General features: G+C 41.7%; 1 protein-coding gene across 2 annotated transcripts in view; it reads right to left on the minus strand.

Annotated features, from left to right (window-relative positions):
* The window catches only part of LOC121534572 (teneurin-3), a 190,822-nt gene that overhangs the window by 162,616 nt on the left and 10,447 nt on the right, over nt 1-17,759 (minus strand). For both annotated transcript variants that reach the window (XM_041841165.2, XM_041841149.2), the window contains exon 2: nt 1,913-2,283. In XM_041841165.2, coding sequence (XP_041697099.2) covers nt 1,913-2,180 — 268 coding nt within the window. In that variant the 5' untranslated portion in view covers nt 2,181-2,283. The remainder of the gene's footprint in view (nt 1-1,912; nt 2,284-17,759) is intronic.

Here is a 17,759-nt window from a genome sequence, read left to right on the forward strand (position 1 = left end):
TGTAAGAGGACTCCCGTGGTATTTATATATTTGCAGAAATCCATTCAGGTGTATTTTGTGGCTTTGGCGAATGTGTTCTAATGATCTAAAGTCGTGCTGTTGCAACTGCCTGTAAACAAAAAGTGAATGATGGCAGGCCTGTGTGGCAAATGGCTTGTTTGCATAAAGGCCTACTAATACAATTTCATGTTGCTAAAATGCTGTCAGTTCCACTTTAAGATAGAATTAGAAAGGAATTTTGTTGCTTTGAAGATTATCGGGACTGACCTTACACTTGAACCTAAAAAAACAGTCTAAAAACAACATTCCTTTAGAGTACTCAAGGAAAAGAGGATCCCACTCATTGTATACAAATTGTAAATTGGAACAGTTCCACGGTTCTGTGTCTTCTTAATAGTTTGTAAATCTGGATTTAAAGTGGGGATTTAATATAGAAACAAAAGGTGAAAAACAGATGCAAGGAAATTTACACTGTCAATGCTGGATTGAGTAAATACAAATTATTTACACCAAAAATCTATAATCAATGTTCAAAGTACTTTTCACTAAAGTAACATTTCTAAATGTGTGGACAGAACTTAATTATACCAAGTAATAGAAATGATTGTACAGTCTAAATTATTTTCTAAAATGTATTTTTTGGAATATATACAGTCAAAGTATTCCATTAATATTTGTATAATTTTTTATTATTCTAGGGGTACGTTTGAGAATGTAATGTCATGCTGCATAAGATTACACACATGTATTTTACCCATATACAATTTAGAAATACCATTGCAGACAATGATTAATATAAGTACAATGGCAATTAATAAAATCATTTTTAAAAACTTTTCTTGCGTTTACATTTAGTGTACTGGTTATTCCACAGTGAAAATAAAAACAAGTGAAATTGACAAAGAACATTGTAAGGTAAAAACTGCAGCAGAGCAATAAGATACATTGACAATATTCTATGTGATGTAACACACTTCATAAGATAAGTAAAATGTATAGTTTTAGGTTTTTATTAAGGTCCAAGTTCTAAACAGATAAATACTTTGAAATGCAAAACATTTCACATAATTTCTAATTAAACTGAATCATTCAGTATTTGGAGTTGTGATTTACATTTGAACAAGGACATGTTGTTCAAATACAAAGTACTAATTTCGCCATCATGCTCCAACTGAATTATCATTGAGGTGATAAATCCAAATCGTTCATTACCTTTTCATTAAAAGTCCTAATTTGATCTAGAAGTAAAGGGAAAACTAACATACGTCCCACAGCCTAATTAGAACGCCATTAACTTCCAGCTGGCGCCAATTAGCAGAAATCTATGAGAAATATGCCAGGAATTATGTGTTGTTCATATTAGATTATGACATTTTTTTCTTATTATGAACATTTCCTGCCAATTGCCAACAACCAATTAAAAAGGTGAGTTATTTGTTCAGCAGTTCAATAGGTAATTACCATTGGTATGTGAAGTGGAGCTGGATAATTTCGTTTGGATGTGTACATAGTTCAGGCACAGATCGAAAAGATCTCTACTTTTCATCATGGATTAATAAAAACCTAAAGTGACAAGCTATGAATGCTGGTAAATTGATCATGCAAGAAGATAAAGACCACCATCAGTTTTCAAGGAAACCCATGGGATGCCCTACCTAAGACAAAACATCAGACTTACTAATACAGTATAAAAAATATTTTCTATGTCAATGAGTTCAATTGTAGACGATTCATTTCAATTCTTGCGACATTTAATTTTTTACCAAACTCCATGTGCTCCCAAGTTATGTTTAAAAAATACACGTATGAAATCAATCAAATCAAAACTAATCTAAACAAATTATATCTATACAATTTGTCTATTATTAAGCATCCTTTCATATAATTGGAATAGAGTTGTGACTGTACTGACCTGGCCTGCTATAGTCATTCGTCTCCTGGTGGACCATCTCCTTGACTCGGCCTGAGAATAGCAGCCGGGCGGGGTCATGGTCGTAGGCCTGCAGTGTCTCGCTAGAGCTGTAGGACTTCTGGGTAGGCACCCGGCAGGCCCCTTCTCTGTCTGTCGATGATGCGGTGTAATGCGGTTCCAGATCCCTCTCCCTTTCGCGGTCTCTCTCCCGGTCTCTCTGGCTCTTGGAGAGCGAGCAGAAGGGCCGCTGCTCCTTCACCCGTTCCATGCTGCCTGCATACTGTGTCCTCCCCGGTTCTCTCCTGAGACAATCGCTTTGGGATATTCCGCTCCACTTCCACCTCTGTCTATTCGTCTGTATTTCTGTCTACCTGGACAGAGAGGGGGGGGGGGAGATGAGAAGCTCAGATAACACTAATCCGCCCACTTAATCTTCAAAAGCCCACACTCACACCCACCACAGCACCATCTCTCAAACCCCACCCGTAAGCCATTCCATGCATGAATTCCCCTCCATAAAGCAGATCTCCTCTCACTGACTCACTCTCCCACTTTCTTTTATATGAGGTAGACGTTAATTTAGACACTAATTAGCCACTACCGTTAAGTGTAGAGCGTGCAAAGGGTGGATTTTCACTGGTGAGGATTTCGGTAAAATGGGGACAGACGTGGGAAGAAAGAATAAAACGAATCTGTGAAAACCCCAAGCAGAGAGTGAGTGGTGAGAATCCCTGGTATGCTGCTCAGGTGTTTAATACCAACTGCTCCCACTCGTTCCCGAAATACCACACTTTCATTTCTGTCTTGGCTCGGCTGGAAGCCCAAAGACAGGTGTATCAGACACCCTCACCTTTCCTCTACTGAAACTGAAACTTTGTTTTACATCAATCATCAAAATGTTTTAATGATGCCTTGTGCATGTTATGATATGGGAGACTACCTGGATATCCTTTCCTGGGAGACTTCCAGAAGCATTAGAGGTAGAGGATGGATCCAAGGGTTATGATTAATAATAATAATAATAATAAATAATAATAATAATAATATTTGTATAGCACTTTCAATATGAGTAACAAATTGCTTCCCATCATAAAATATAATACAATTAAAATACTAACAAAGAAACAAAGACATGAAGAAGGAGAATGAAAAAAGATAGCCAATAAAAATCATATACTGAACTCATACATTAAAAGCATCTTTATAAAAGTGTGTCTTCAGCAGGGATTTAAAAAGAGGCACTGAATCTGCACGCCTGATCTCCTCTGCCAGACCATTCCAAAGTCTAGGGGCCCTAATAGCAAATGCCCAGTCTCTTTTGTTTTCAAACTAGACTTTGGAATGGTCAATAGTGCCCTGCCAGAGGATCTCAGGCTGCATCCTGGCTCGTAGGGGGATAAAAGATCAGAGATACAGGATGGGGCTGAACCAAGCATGAAACGTGATTAATACAATTGTTTCATGTATACTCATAAAGTGACTGGTAGCCAGTGTAGAGAAGCTAAAATGGGGTATGATATAGTTACATTTTCTGGTGCCTGCTAAAAGCCGTGCTGCAGCATTTTGAACTAACTGTAGACGATGAAGTGATTTCAGACTGAGACATGTATACAATGACTTACAGTAATCTAGGGGTGAATAAATAAAAGCATGTATAACATTCTCCAGATAAGTGACCAAGATAAAAAGACTTGACTTTAGCTATATTCCTTAGATGATAAAAACAGGACAACCTTCTTTACATGCAGCTCAAGGTTTAGGTCAGGGTCAAAGAAGATACCAAGGTTTCTGGCTGTAGGCTTTACATTGATGGACAAATGACCAAGGCTATTTACAATCAGGGTTCTAGCAAGGTGGGGTTGGAAAGGAGCCAGAAGTCAGGGAGCTATTTACAATAGACAGAATGTTGGTGACAACAGTAGGCATAACCTCTTTTAGTAGTCTAGTAGGGATCATGTCCAAGGGGCAGCAGGAGGTCTTCATGTGATCTACAGTATCAAGGAGGGACTCAAAGGATATTTGCTCAAATGAGCAAAGGGAAGCAGTAGACAGTAGATTCTTCTATAAAGAATCACAAAAACTGTTCACAGATCATTTCTCATCAGATCCTTCATTATACTTGAAGTTTGCAGCCTTTCTAAGTACACTTTAAGGCACAAGTATAGTCATTTAACAAGGTGATACTGGCAAACAGTGTATTCTTGGTTTTAACTGGTGCCACACAGTCTAAAGTAGCCTGACATGTCATTGAAACTGTTCAGCAAATCATCGATGATGACACAGAACAGGATCAGTAGTATAGGATGAAAAAGCAAATAAATAAATAAATAAATAAATAAAGCAGGTAAATGTATTAGCAGTTGTGGAGAAGAATGTTGTGAGAGCGAGTGGGGACATACACATTTTTAGGAGGAGAAGAAAGCATTTTCAAAACAATGCTGAGATGGTCAGACACACACATCAATAGTTATCAATATTTAGATAATCATGAGATCAAGAGTATGGTCTTTGTTGTGTGAAGGCCCTGTGGCATATGGCAAAGTTAAAGGATTCTAACAGGTTAAGAAACTCCCCAGCTAGTGCATTACTTGGGCAACACACATGAATGTTTAGATCTCGAAGTATAACAACCCTGTCATATTTAGGCGTAACCAAATATAGCAGGTGAGAGAATTCTGCAGTGAACAAACTTTTAGGTTTAGGAGGGCAGAACACTAAAATACACAAGGTGGGAAAATTATAACCTACATGACCAAAATTATGTGGACACCTGCTCATCGAACATCTCATTCCAAAATCATGGGCATTAATATGGAGTTGGTCCCCCCTTTGCTGCTATAACAGCCTCCACTATTCTGGGAAGGCTTTCCACTAGATGTTGGAACATTGCTGTGGGGACATTGCTGTTGGGAGTTTAGGCCTGGCTCGCAGTCGGTGTTCCAATTCATCCCAAAAGGTATTCAATGGGGTTGAGATCAGGGCTCTGCGCAGGCCAATCAAGTTCTTCCACACCGATCTCGACAAACCATTTCTGTATGGACCTCGCTTTGTGCACAGGGGCAGTGTTATGCTGAAACAGGAAAGGGCCTTCCCCAAACTGTTGCCACAAAGTTAGAAGCACATAATCGTCTAGAATGTCAATATATGCTGTAGCGTTAACATTTCCCTTCACTGGAACGAAGGGGCCTAGCCCGAACCATGAAAACAGCAAAACACCATTATTTCTCCTCCACCAAACTTTACAGTTGGCACTACGCATTGGGGCAGTTCTCCTAGCATCCGCCAAACCCAGATTAGTCCGTCGGACTGCCAGATGGTGAAGCATGATTCATCACTCCAGAGAACGCGTCTCCACTGTTCCAGAGTCCAATGGCGGCGAGCTTTACACCACCCCAGCCGACGCTTGGCATTACGCATGGTGATCTTAGGCTTGTGTGCGGCTACTCGGCCGTGGAAACCTATTTCATGAAGCTCCCGACGAACAGTTATTGTGCTGACGTTGCTTCCAGAAGCCGTTTGGAACTTGGTAGTGAGTGTTGCAACCGAGGACAGACGATTTTTACGCGCTACCAGCTTCAATACTTGGCGGTCCCGTTCTGTGAGCTTGTGTCGCCTACCACTTCGCGGCTGATCCGTTGTTGCTCCTAGACGTTTCCACTTCACAATAACAGCACTTACAGCTGACCGGGGCAGCTGTAGCAGGGCAGACATTTGACGAACTGACTTGTTGGAAAGGTAGCATCCTATGATGGTGCCACGTTGAAAGTCACTGAGCTCTTCAGTAAGGCCATTCTACCGCCAATGTTTGTCTATGGAGATTGCATGGCTGTGTGCTTGATTTTATACACGCGTCAGCAACGAGTGTGGCTGAAATTGCCGAATCCACTAATTTGAAGGGGTGTCCACATACTTTTGTATATATAGTGTATAGTGTGCCTTCAGAAAGTATTCCCACCCCTTGATTTTTCAAAAAAAAATTGTTACAACCTGAATACAAAAAACTGATTAAATTGAGATTTTGTGTCACTAGCCTACACACAATACCCCATAATGTCAAAGTGGAATTATGTTTTTAGAAATGTTGACAAATACATTATGAAAAGCTGAAATGTCTTGAGTCAATAAGTATTCAACCCCTTTGTTATGGGCAAGCCTAAATAAGTTCAGGAGTAAAAATTTGCTTAACAAGTCACATAATAAGTTGCATGGACTCACTGTGTTAAATTATACTGTTTAACATGATTTTTGAATGACTACCTCATCTCTATACCCCACACATACAATTATCTGTGAGGTTCCCTTAGTCAAGCAGTGTAATGTCTACTCCTGCTCCTCCCCCCCGGCGTTCGACGTCGCCGGTTTACCAACCACCGTTCCTGGCCTCCCTTCATTACGCACACCTGCGCCTCATCAGGCACACCTGGACTCTATCACCTTCCTGATTACTCCCCATATATAGCATTCTGTTCTCATTTCCCATCAGGCATTATTGACACTGTTCTCCTGATTTTGTTTTGTTAATTGTTCGTGTTTATTAAACTCTCCAACTGCACCTGCTTCCCGCCTCGCAGCGTCTTTGTTACAAGCAGTGAATTTCAAACACGGATTCAACAACAAAGAGGGAGGTTTTCCAATGCCTCGCAAAGGGTGCCTATCGGTAGATGGGTTCAAATAAAGAAAGCAGACATTGAATATCGCTTTGAGCATGGTGAAGTTATTAATTACACTTTGGATGGTGTATCAATACACCCACTCACTACAAACATACAGGTGTCCTTCCTTACTCAGTAGCCAGAGAGGAATGAAAGAGCTCAGGGATTTCACCACGAGGCCAACGGTGACTTTAAAACAGTTGCAGAGTTAAATGTCTGTGATAGGAGAAAACTGAGGATGGATCAACAGCATTGTAGCTACTCCACAATACTAACCTAAATGACAGAGTGAAAAGAAGGAAGCCTGTACAGAATAAAAATATTCCAAAACATGCATCCTGTTTGCAATGAGGCACTAATGTAAAACTGCCAAAAATGTGGCAAAGAAATTAACTTCATGTCCTGAATACAAAAGCACTATGTTTGGGACAAATCCAACACAACACATAGCTGAGTACCACTCTTCATATTTTCAAGCATGGTGGTGGTTGCATCATGTTATGGGTATTCTTGTCTTCGGCAAGGACTAGGGATTTTTTTTAGGATAAAAGAAACAATAGAGCTAAGCACAGGCAAAATCCTAGAGGAAAACCTGGTTCAGTCTGCTTTCCAACAGACACTGGGAGACAAATTCACCTTTCAGCAGGACAATACCCCAAAAAACACAAGGCCAAATACTTACATTGAATAAACCAATCTTGACATGGATAACTGCCGGATTGCCAAAGGTATTCAGGGGAGTTAGAGGAACATAAATTAGGTTACTTACATTAACCGCACTATGGGACGTAATATTTTCCCTGCTCTCTGTTGCTTATTATGACAGGGAGGACTGGAGCACGGCCAGACCATCAGTCTCTAAAACAGTTTCAATGTTGCTGGAAATAAACCTGGAACCCCTGTGGATTGGGTGAATAAAGTCTCTTTAAAAGAGTGCTGGTTGCTCCCACAGCAAGTAAAAATGGTCACAAAGGGAGACATTCTTGTTGCTTCAAAGTTTCTTTAGGTACTCGTTTAGGGCAACGAGGCAGCTGAAACGTTCTGAACCCCTTCGATAGCACAGAAGGGGGCCAGAGATAATTATTATCTTCCCTATGCTAACATGTTTAAAATAATTTTGTAGTACTCCCGCAGTTCCTCAGATCGCCTAACGTGAAGGTCATTAAAACCCATGTGAGTGACGATGGTGCCAATAGAGTAGTTGACCAGAACCGTGGGCACCGGCCTCCTGGTGACAGTGGACCTTGGTCGGTCCACAGACCGTAGGCAGGCCAGAATCTCACCATCGAGCTGCCCACAATGATGGTGGTCGTGATGGAATCTGATGGGGAAGGAAGAGGGGGAACGGGATGGGGCTAGACTGAATCTCCGCACCAGCAGCAGCGGATGGCGTCGGAAGCTCCAGGAAAGGTGGACAAGGGCCCGAGACACCTGCTGAACAGTGGTAGCCATAGGGGAGGGTGCCACTGGTCGGCTGCCGGTACACTCCCAGGATCAGAGCTGACTCCCGGGGCTGTTAGGTACGCCTCCAGCGGGGCAAAGCTGTTATATAGCTGGATCAGATCTTCCAGGATAGATGGAGGCTGGCCAGACTGCCTCCTTTCCGGCCTCCTACACCTGGCCAGTGTCCAGTCTCCCATGGGCAGCAGAGTTGAGTTTATCATCTGTCCAGTGGATTGGAATAGATCAACGCCGCCCGACTCATCTGCACCTTGGCTGTAGGCCAGCCAATGCGATTTGCCTGTGTTTCTGCCAGGTCGGTGAACTTGGAAAGCAGATTTTAGGCCTCAAGGTTTTTATTGAGAATATGCTGAGAAGTACTTTCACTACCTGGCAGGTTGTTTTTCCTTTCAATGCAGAGATTAAATCTGAAAGACACTTTCAAACCAGTTCAAAACGTAGAGACAACCCTCCATCCTACTCCCAACATGCACACACACGACAGAATAATGTGCAGTGGGTGAGAACAGATCCACCCACAAACCTCCCTGATTGCGATCATTTTATGCTTTATAGAACTGTAAAAGATACAAAGGGGCTGATAACTGTTAATGCTAAGGGCCTTGTCTGCCGAGCCGCCGACAACAGAACCCAGACTACAGGGAGAAATGATTAGTGTCCTAATAAGCTATAAGCCCCCCTGGGTGTGTTATGGGGATATGTTGTGGCAGGCCAGATTCTCACAAAACCAGGTGAACGCATACTGCCTTCCTCAGGAGGATCCAAAAGGTACTGACGCCATCATTTTCAGGGTTAATCAAAATGTCCTCTATGCACTGAAGGTAGTTCCTGTACATGGGGATGCTTTGAGGGACCCTAGAGAGATACTCATAGAAGCTGTCATGGTGTCAAAGCCTACAAGGGACTTCGGCTGTAGTTTGCTGTGCTTTCAACTCAAGGAAGTTCCATCTAAGTATTATGCCACATTTTTGCTTGGATATAGGAACCACAAATAGGCCTACATCATTTCTGTGTGCCTTACTGCAATACACCAGAAATGTTCATTGAGTCACCCCATTCAGATTAAGAACTGTACTACATACTGTCAGGATACAAGGCACTTCATGGCAAGGAAGGAAAAAGTACAATTTGTAAAGATCATTTGTAAAGATGTTTGAATCATGAACAATGTCAGTCCCTGTTCTGTATGTGTCACCTTTGATAATATGGGTGATTGACCTCAAGAAGGAAAAGCCGACATAGCAGTAATTTAGTGGCTTAGTGGGATCCTTTGGCAAGGCAGTGAGGCAGTACAGTGATCTATGTAGCGTAGCAAAGCACTACACAGGCCTATGACTCCCCAGCCAGTTACCTATTGTACCCTGAAACCCGCTTAATCTGTTATATACAGTCCCAATGTTCTTTTAGATATTAACCATACAGTGTATTCGGAAAGTATTCAGACCCCTTGACTTTTTCCACTGATCATTAAGTTACAGCCTTATCCTAAAATTGATTAAATTGTTTTTTTCCCCCTCATGAATCTACACACAATACCCCATAATGAAAAGCAAAAACTGATTTAGAAATGTTTGCAAATTGATTAAAAATAAAAAACTGAAATATCACATTTGTATAAGTATTCAGACCCTTTACTCAGTACGTTGTTGAAGCACCTTAGGCAGCGATTACAGCCTCGAGTCTTCTTGGGTATGACGCAACAAGCTTGGCACACCTGTATTTGGGGAGTTTCTCCCATTCTTCTCTGCAGATCCTCTCAAGCTCTGTCAGGTTGGATGGGGAGCGTCGCTGCACAGCTATTTTCAGGTCTCTCCAGAGATGTTCGATTAGGTTCAAGTCCGGGCTCTGGCTGAGCCACTCAAGGACACTCAGAGACTTGTCCCGAAGCCACTCCTGTGTTGTTTTGGCTGTGTGTTTAGGGTTGTTGTCCTGTTGGAAGGTGAACCTTCCCCCCAGTCTGAGGTCCTGAGCGCTCTGGAGCAGGTTTTCATCAAGGATCTCTCTGTACTTTGCTCCGTTCATCTTTCCCTTGATCCTGACTAGTTTCCAAGTCCCTGCCACTGAAAAACATCCCCACACCTGATGCTGCCACCAACATGCTTCACCATAGGGATGGTACCAGGTTTCCTCCAGATGTGACACTTGGCATTCAGGCCAAAGAGTTCAATCTTGGTTTCATCAGACCAGAGAATCTTGTTCCTCTCTTGAGAGTCTTTAGGTGCCTTTTGGCAAACTCCAAGCGGGCTGTCATGCCACTATACCATAAAGGCCTGATTAGTAGAGTGTGCAGAGATGGTTGTCCTTCTGGAAGGTTCGCCCATCTCCACAGAGGAACTCTGGAGCGGCCAACTTTAGGAAGAGTCTTGGTGGTTCCAAACTTCTTCCATTTAAGAATGATGGAGGCCACTGCGTTCTAGGGGACCTTCACTGCTGCAGAAATGTTTTGGTACCCTTCCACAGATCTGTGCCTCGACACAATCCTGTCTCGGAGCTCTGCGGACAATTCCTTCTACCTCATGGCTTGGTTTTTGCTCTGACATGCACTGTCAACTGTGGGACCTTATATAGACAGGTGTGTGCCTTTCCAAATCATGTCCAATCAATTGAATTTACCACAGGTGGACTCCAATCGAGTTGCAGAAACATCAAGGATGATCAATGGAAACAGGATGCACATGAGCTCAATTTCGAGTCTCATAGCAAAGGATCTGAATACTTATGTAAATAAGGTATCTGTTTTTTAAAAATAAAAACCTGTTTTCGCTTCGTCATTATATGGGGTATTGTGTGTAGATTGATGCACTTAATCCATTTCAGAATAAGGCTGTAACATAACAAAATGTGGAAAAAGTCAAGGGGTCTGAATTCTTTCCGAATGCACTTTATGTATAATTTAGTGTTAAGCAATGTACTTCAGTCAATTTGGAAACACATTTTCGAGAATAATGCCAGTTGGGAAGCTTTTATGATCTATGCTCGATTCTCGTTTGGACACGTCTTCACACTCACGATTCACATGGGAGGACCAAAGGAGAAGCCACCACAGTTGTGGCTTAGAGCCAATACAGCCAAATAAATTGGTTTCAACTGAAGTGACCCACATTCCTGATGTAAGCACAAGGTGCATTTTCCAAAGAGAGTACAGTAGTCACTGGAGATTAATTTGTTCAAGTAATTACAATTCAGAGGGCCTGCTCTAAAAATTAACTCTGTAAATAAAGGTAATAAAAACGCATGCTTGCTATTTCTGTCGTTTCCCCCTCTCACAGATGTTCAACCTGCCACTGCAGGGCCAAGCCCTCTGCCCTCCTTTTTTTTCCCCGCTCTGTGGCCTTGCCATTTCCCTATTCGTTCTTGCAGGGACCAGACGGTACTTCTCCAAGGAAGTTGTGAAAGTAGTGATGGAGGGTGGTGGGGATCGGGCCGGCTCACTTTAACACAGCCTGCACCTCCAGCAATAGCAGTCTCTGACAGCTTTGCATAATTCATCTTGTAGAGTCTCTACTATCTCCTTCTCTTTTCTCTTCCCTCTCTCCAACTCTCTGGAATGGGGCGAAGAGAAACAAGGGCACACTTCCATCAGCTTCTGCCTGTTCCCTCCGGACACCAGTGGTTTTTGGAGACACATAAGTGTTTGTCAAAGATGTTCAACTTTGAGAGCTGTGGTGTATTTTATTGAGTTAGCTGATCAAAGCTTCTGATAATTGTGTGTCCTTTCACAGGGGCTGTGAGTTTCATACTTAAATAACTCAGTGTCTTTGCTAAAACCTTGATGCATGAGAAATACAGACAGAGGCATTAGTAGATGCCAATGCTCAAGTATGTCAACTTCTTACAATATTGATATAAACCTCATCTAACCATAGCTAATAGTAGATATCCAATGTTATTTGTCACAAGCTTCATAAACAACAGGTGTAGACTACGCGTGAAATGCTTACTTATGGGCCCTTCCAAACAATGCAGAGAAAGAAAATACAGAAATAATAGAAAAGTAATAATAACTACAATATGAGTAACGATATACACGGGGTACCAGTACCGAGTCGATGTGCAGGGGTATGAGGTAATTGAGGTAGATATGTACATATAACTAGGAATAAAGTGACTAGGCAACAGGATAGATAATAAAAACAGTAGCAGCAGCGTACGTGACAAGTCAAAAGAGTTAGTGCAAAAAGGGTAAATGCAGATAGTTAAATAGTTAACCAATAGCTACCCGGACTAACTATTTAGCAGTCATATTGGCTTGGGGTAGAAGCTGTGCCTGGTATAGAGGTCCTTGATGGCAGGGAGCTCGGCCCCAGTGATGTACTGTGCCGTACGCACTACCCTCTGTAGTGCCTTGCAGTCGGACGCCAAGCAGTTGCCATACCAAGCGGTAATGCAGCCAGTCAAGATGCTCTCAGTGGTGCAGCTGTAGAACTTTGTGAGGAGCTGAGGGCCCATACCAAATCTTTGTGTGTGGACCATGATAGATCCTTAGTGATGTGGACACATAGGAACTTGAAGCTCTCGACGCGTTCCACTACAGCCCCGTCGTTGTGAAGGCGGGCGTGCTCGGTCCTCCATGTCCTGTCATCCATGATCAGCTCCTTTGTCTTGCTGACGTTGAAATGCTTCTCTTCATGTGAGCCAGGACACCAAATAATAAATAGCAACAAGATATCTACAAATCCAACCAAATCAGCTTTAACCACCACGACACCCAAATTAATAATGTGCATTGAATCTTAATACAAAGCAAAGACCTGCAGACGCGAGCAAAATCGCAGACTATGAGGCAATCATTATAGCTCTTTGAATGTAAAAAACAAATGTAAAAACGTTGCCTATGTCCATATACTGTTTATAGCCTACAACATCTTTCATGCTGTCTGAAGTGGTAATAGCATGTTTTTCCATGCCCCACCACCTATTGAACATCTGTTCATCTCTTTCCAGGCAACCCATACAGTATTGAACCCTATGCTGTTATCAGATTCAACACACATCCCCTTATGTTTGCACACAATCATAGGCACTGTCTTAATTCAATGTTCCATTAGTTTTCTCCAAAGTACATATCAGTACAGAGATAAGTAGTTTTATTGTATACATTATGAGGTCCTGAAGATGGTGAATAGAATCTAAATTAACTTAATGGAGAACTGTGTAGGAATGGCTGCTTGGCTAAGTTTGTGAACATTCACATTTCAATTCATTAGGCCTGATTACCTGCATTAGTTGACTGCATCGTCTGAAAATAACAGAATTGTGGCAATTTACAGTCAAATGGAACAATGATCAGTATGTCCTTAGTGAAATAAATTAAATCTGGGCAGTGGTGGAGTTGTAATGATATTGCAGGACAATCACAGGCACGGACGTAAACTGACTCAATGTCACGACTTCCGCAGAGGCTGCCCCCCCTCCTGGTTCGGGCAGGCTTCGGCATTCGTCGTCACCGGAGTACTAGCTACTGCCGATCCCATTCTCATCACTCCACTTGTCATGTCTTGTCAATCACACACACACCTGGTGCTCATTCCCTTAATTAGTATGTGTATAAGTGTTCCCTCTGTTCCCCTTGTCTTGTTGTGAGAGCGTGTAGCTCGGTTGAGCTACATTTCACTGTGTTATTGCCAAGATGGATATTTTCCCTTGTACAGTTTCGTTTGACGCTTGGGGCGTTTGATTTATGCAAACGGATTAAACTCTGGACTTTGGTATTTTACCTCCTACGCCTGACTCCTTCTTTCACACCTCGTCACACTCAATTACTTGTTGACTGAAAATTGAATGACTGATTCAGTGCTATATCAAAATATGGCATGATGAACATTACATTTGTCAAAAACAAATGGGACTGAAGCCTCAAATGAAACTGGCAAGGAAATGAAAATAAAGTGTCACACATCAATTACTGCTTGGCATGTCAACAACACAGACTATTCCAACTCAAATGTTTCTAAAATGTTAAATTGCATATCCTTCAGTCTCTGATTAAAATTCTACTTGGATTGTACCTAAAGTGTTCGTTTGTTGGCAATGGCATATGTGATCTGTTCCAGGAAGCTAGGCATATGTTGCACGTCACTACTTCACAGGAGAGGCATTTGAATGTATTATTATTATTTTTTTATCAAAATGCATTTGTCAGAAATGCCTTCTGGAACATGTGAACTTTCATATGCCTTAATAACAAACTTGTAAATACGAATACAAATTTTAATTACGAGCCTAGTTGGTTTAGCCACAGAAAAATACAGGAACCTTCCTGCTAGCCATGATTGACTGAGATAATGGATGGGCTGGACATACCAAGAGATGAATTCGGATTGGTCTGCCATGTAGAATGCTTCGGTCTATAACATGAGCTGATCAGTTTGTGTAGATAATCCTTTCTACTGTGGCTTTTTTGAAAGATATCATGAAGAACTGCATAAGTGTTGTTACTGCTCACAACTGAATTTAACAGGCGCTATCGACAAAGATCAGTGGTAAAAAGTTGTGATGGACTACTTTCTGGAGGACGATCATTCCATGCTGACTCTCTCCAACTGTGAAAATGATTAAGATGATGAGGAAATCCCTGATTTACATTTTTTGTTTTTTTTTTATTAATTGAACCAGACATTGTAGAGTCTTCTGATAACACTGATGGGGAAGACACAGCGATCAACAGTGTTGTTGTCACGGAAGAAGTTGACAGAGTTTTGAAATCAGTGGAATGCCCGGTGGAAGTAGAGTATGACTGCAAATGAGAACACAGACGGCTGTTGTATAAAACACCTGTCTCCGGATTACATCCTCAAACTAAGGGCAACCATGGCATCCATGAAAGAGAGGGATAAGCGTTCATCCATGTATACGGGTAAGAGTCTAGTTACATTTTCAGATATTATACGTTTCTAATTGTCAGAAAGTCGTTTTCATTGCAAGTTAAAGCGTAATGTCAGCTAGCTAGCTAATATTAGCTGGCTGGCTCACTAGCTAATGTTACTTGTATGAGCTAGCTAGCTAACATTGAACCTAGTTGGTTAGCTTTAGCTACTGTACCTACATATTCATGCATGGTGCTTGGTAGTATGGGTTGGGATTATGGGTCTAAGCAAAAGACTATATCAAGATTTTATTTGATATAGTGTGTGTTTACCAAAGACGGTAATGTGAAGAACAACATTACCTGCACCAAAGTCAGATTAGGATATACAGTAGGTCAAGAACTAGATAAAGTGTACTTTTACTACTACTTTTTGCTCCTACTTTCACCACTTTTAGTCTTAATCTTTGGTTGTCTACTACACCATTTTACTCACTCTGTTTAGCACATGGCCTCACATGTGAATTCTTAAAGAGATGGGTGGGGCTAAGGCTTAAGTGGGTGTGAATGATGCTGAATGGGTGTAGACAAAGAAGAGCTCTCCACTAGGTTTACCAAAACATATATGGGCCATTTTCTCAAAAGTGGGATTACAAGGTTATCAACTTTCAAAGCAGAATGACTTTCCTATTGTTCGTCAACTGCAGTGTATGATATACCATTTTGTAGCTCTGAGTCTCTACTTATTTCCAACGTAAAAATGTTGCTACATAGGACCGAATCAAGGTGGCGGGTCAAGGTGATGCTTCAACACATTGTGTTGAAGCATCAACATAGACATAATAATTAGGGATTAAAGCAAAATTCTAACCAAATGCTGTGTGCATTCAAACCATGTTATTGGTTAAAATCACATATTTAAATGCTGGATGCTACTCAAAAGTGCTATATCTGAATGTAGAGAAAATTCATATTTTCTGTTTATAAGCCAGGATAAACCTCTCCCTTACTCCGTGAGCTCACTGTTAAAAACCATGTTAAAAAAAAGTCTAAACAATCAGTGAAAGCAAATCGTGATAGGATTCGGTTTGTGCAAATGAAGCCTGCCACTGCACAATAAAAATAATCTGGAGCCATCTGTGAATCGACACTAATAAAACAATTTGGGACAACATAGAGTATGCAGTTTATGCACTTAATACAGAGTGCACAGCTACATTAATCAAACAATAGAAAAATAAACTGCGGGGGGGGTTCTCTTCTTCAGCTGTCAGCATTTTGGGGAAGAATATGTAGGTCATGATAGCACACTATCAGAATACAAAAAGACTGCAGCCCTTATTAAAGAAACATCCATATCAAATTTCACTGACATTGCGCTAGCTGTATTGTTTATCTTCTGGGGTTGAAATAGCCCAGATTCTACCCCTGTGGCGATGTTCATGAACGACTCCTGAATACAAGTGATGGCAAGCTGGATGTCAATGACCATTGACCTGTATATCATTACACCGACCCCGTGAGTAGGTTCCCCCCTGAGTAGGTTCCCCCCGTGAACTAGCGCCTGGCCTATCATCGTTCTTCATCAGCCTGCTGGACCAGGGGCTTTCAGAATCACCCAGGTCACTTTAACTGAATTATTGAGGCCGTCAAGTGGCTCCATCGATAAGCATAGCTGACGCCCAACGTCCCACTGGGCTGTCTGAGGGACACAAAAGAGCCTGACCTAAAGCACTTGGCAGCTCCTTTTCCGAGGAAGCAAAAACAGTACAGTCCAGACCATAGAAAAATAGGGTTCAAAAGCAGCAATTTTAAGATGATCAAAGAGATTGTTCTGAGATGTTCAAGCTTTATAGTTCCACGTCTAGAGTGGGTTATTTTCTGCACACATTTTTAAATGGAAATCTTTTGGCATTAAACAACATATCAAACAAACTACAGCGTTTTTCCATGTTCTCACAGTGTTCAAACTGTCCTTTCGGTGCATACTGCAAGATACAGTGTGATTGAAGGCCATCATTTGTGGATAGGAGGTCTGTGACAAAGGGTTCAAGTTACAAAAGGTAACATTCAAGGTAATTTCATCTCGACGAGATGAGAATCTGGGTAGATCAACGTAACCGTAGATTGCAAGTGAGGGATATTAATATAAATCTGTTGATTCAAGAGAGGCTCCTGTGAGTATGGTATGGCTCCCGGCGCCTGGTCAGCAGGATGCCACCGTCTGACTAATTGCAGGTGGCTTTCGGCCCAAGCAGGAGAGGCCGAAACAAACCAAATGCACACAGCTTCGTTTTTCTATTAGAGAACAATGACTTCTCTTTCATGATGAAACAATCGCTAGCATTTGTCAAAAAATATACAGACTGAGTTTGAACATGTGTCGTCTGCGTGCCTCAAGACCCGTTTCCTCTTGAAAATGTTGTAGCAGTGGGAGGAAAAGGTCGGGGGGGTCCCACCCGGATAAATGTTAATGTCACCATTCTCCCCCTCCCCCAACACTTTTCCTGGTTGCCACTATCTTGCTCAACAACAATTTCTGTCCCTTCATAATTTTTTAAGTCATTCCCCCCACAAAAAAAGTTACCCTACAACTGACTTGTGTTACATTTAGCCCCACTCTCCCCTAGGCACTAACAGCTATTTGCAGATCGGTATCATTAACCATGCCGCTACTAAAAATTCAGGGTTTAAAAATGGTGCAGATTGCTCATATTTAGGAGATGTTAAATAAAGTAGGAATGGAAAGCTGGGATCCCCATCTTTTTAACAAAGGCCATTAAAACAGCTATTTTCGCAATTGCAAGAATTGCTGTGCATGGACTGCTTGTCAGAATACATATTATTATTAAGCTTTATTTCAACAGGGAAGTCATATTGAAATGAGCCCTGCACAATACAAAAACAAGCACAAACAACAGGTGAGTAT

The sequence above is a fragment of the Coregonus clupeaformis genome, chromosome 2 (genome assembly GCF_020615455.1).
Source record: "Coregonus clupeaformis isolate EN_2021a chromosome 2, ASM2061545v1, whole genome shotgun sequence".
NCBI lineage: Eukaryota > Metazoa > Chordata > Actinopteri > Salmoniformes > Salmonidae > Coregonus > Coregonus clupeaformis.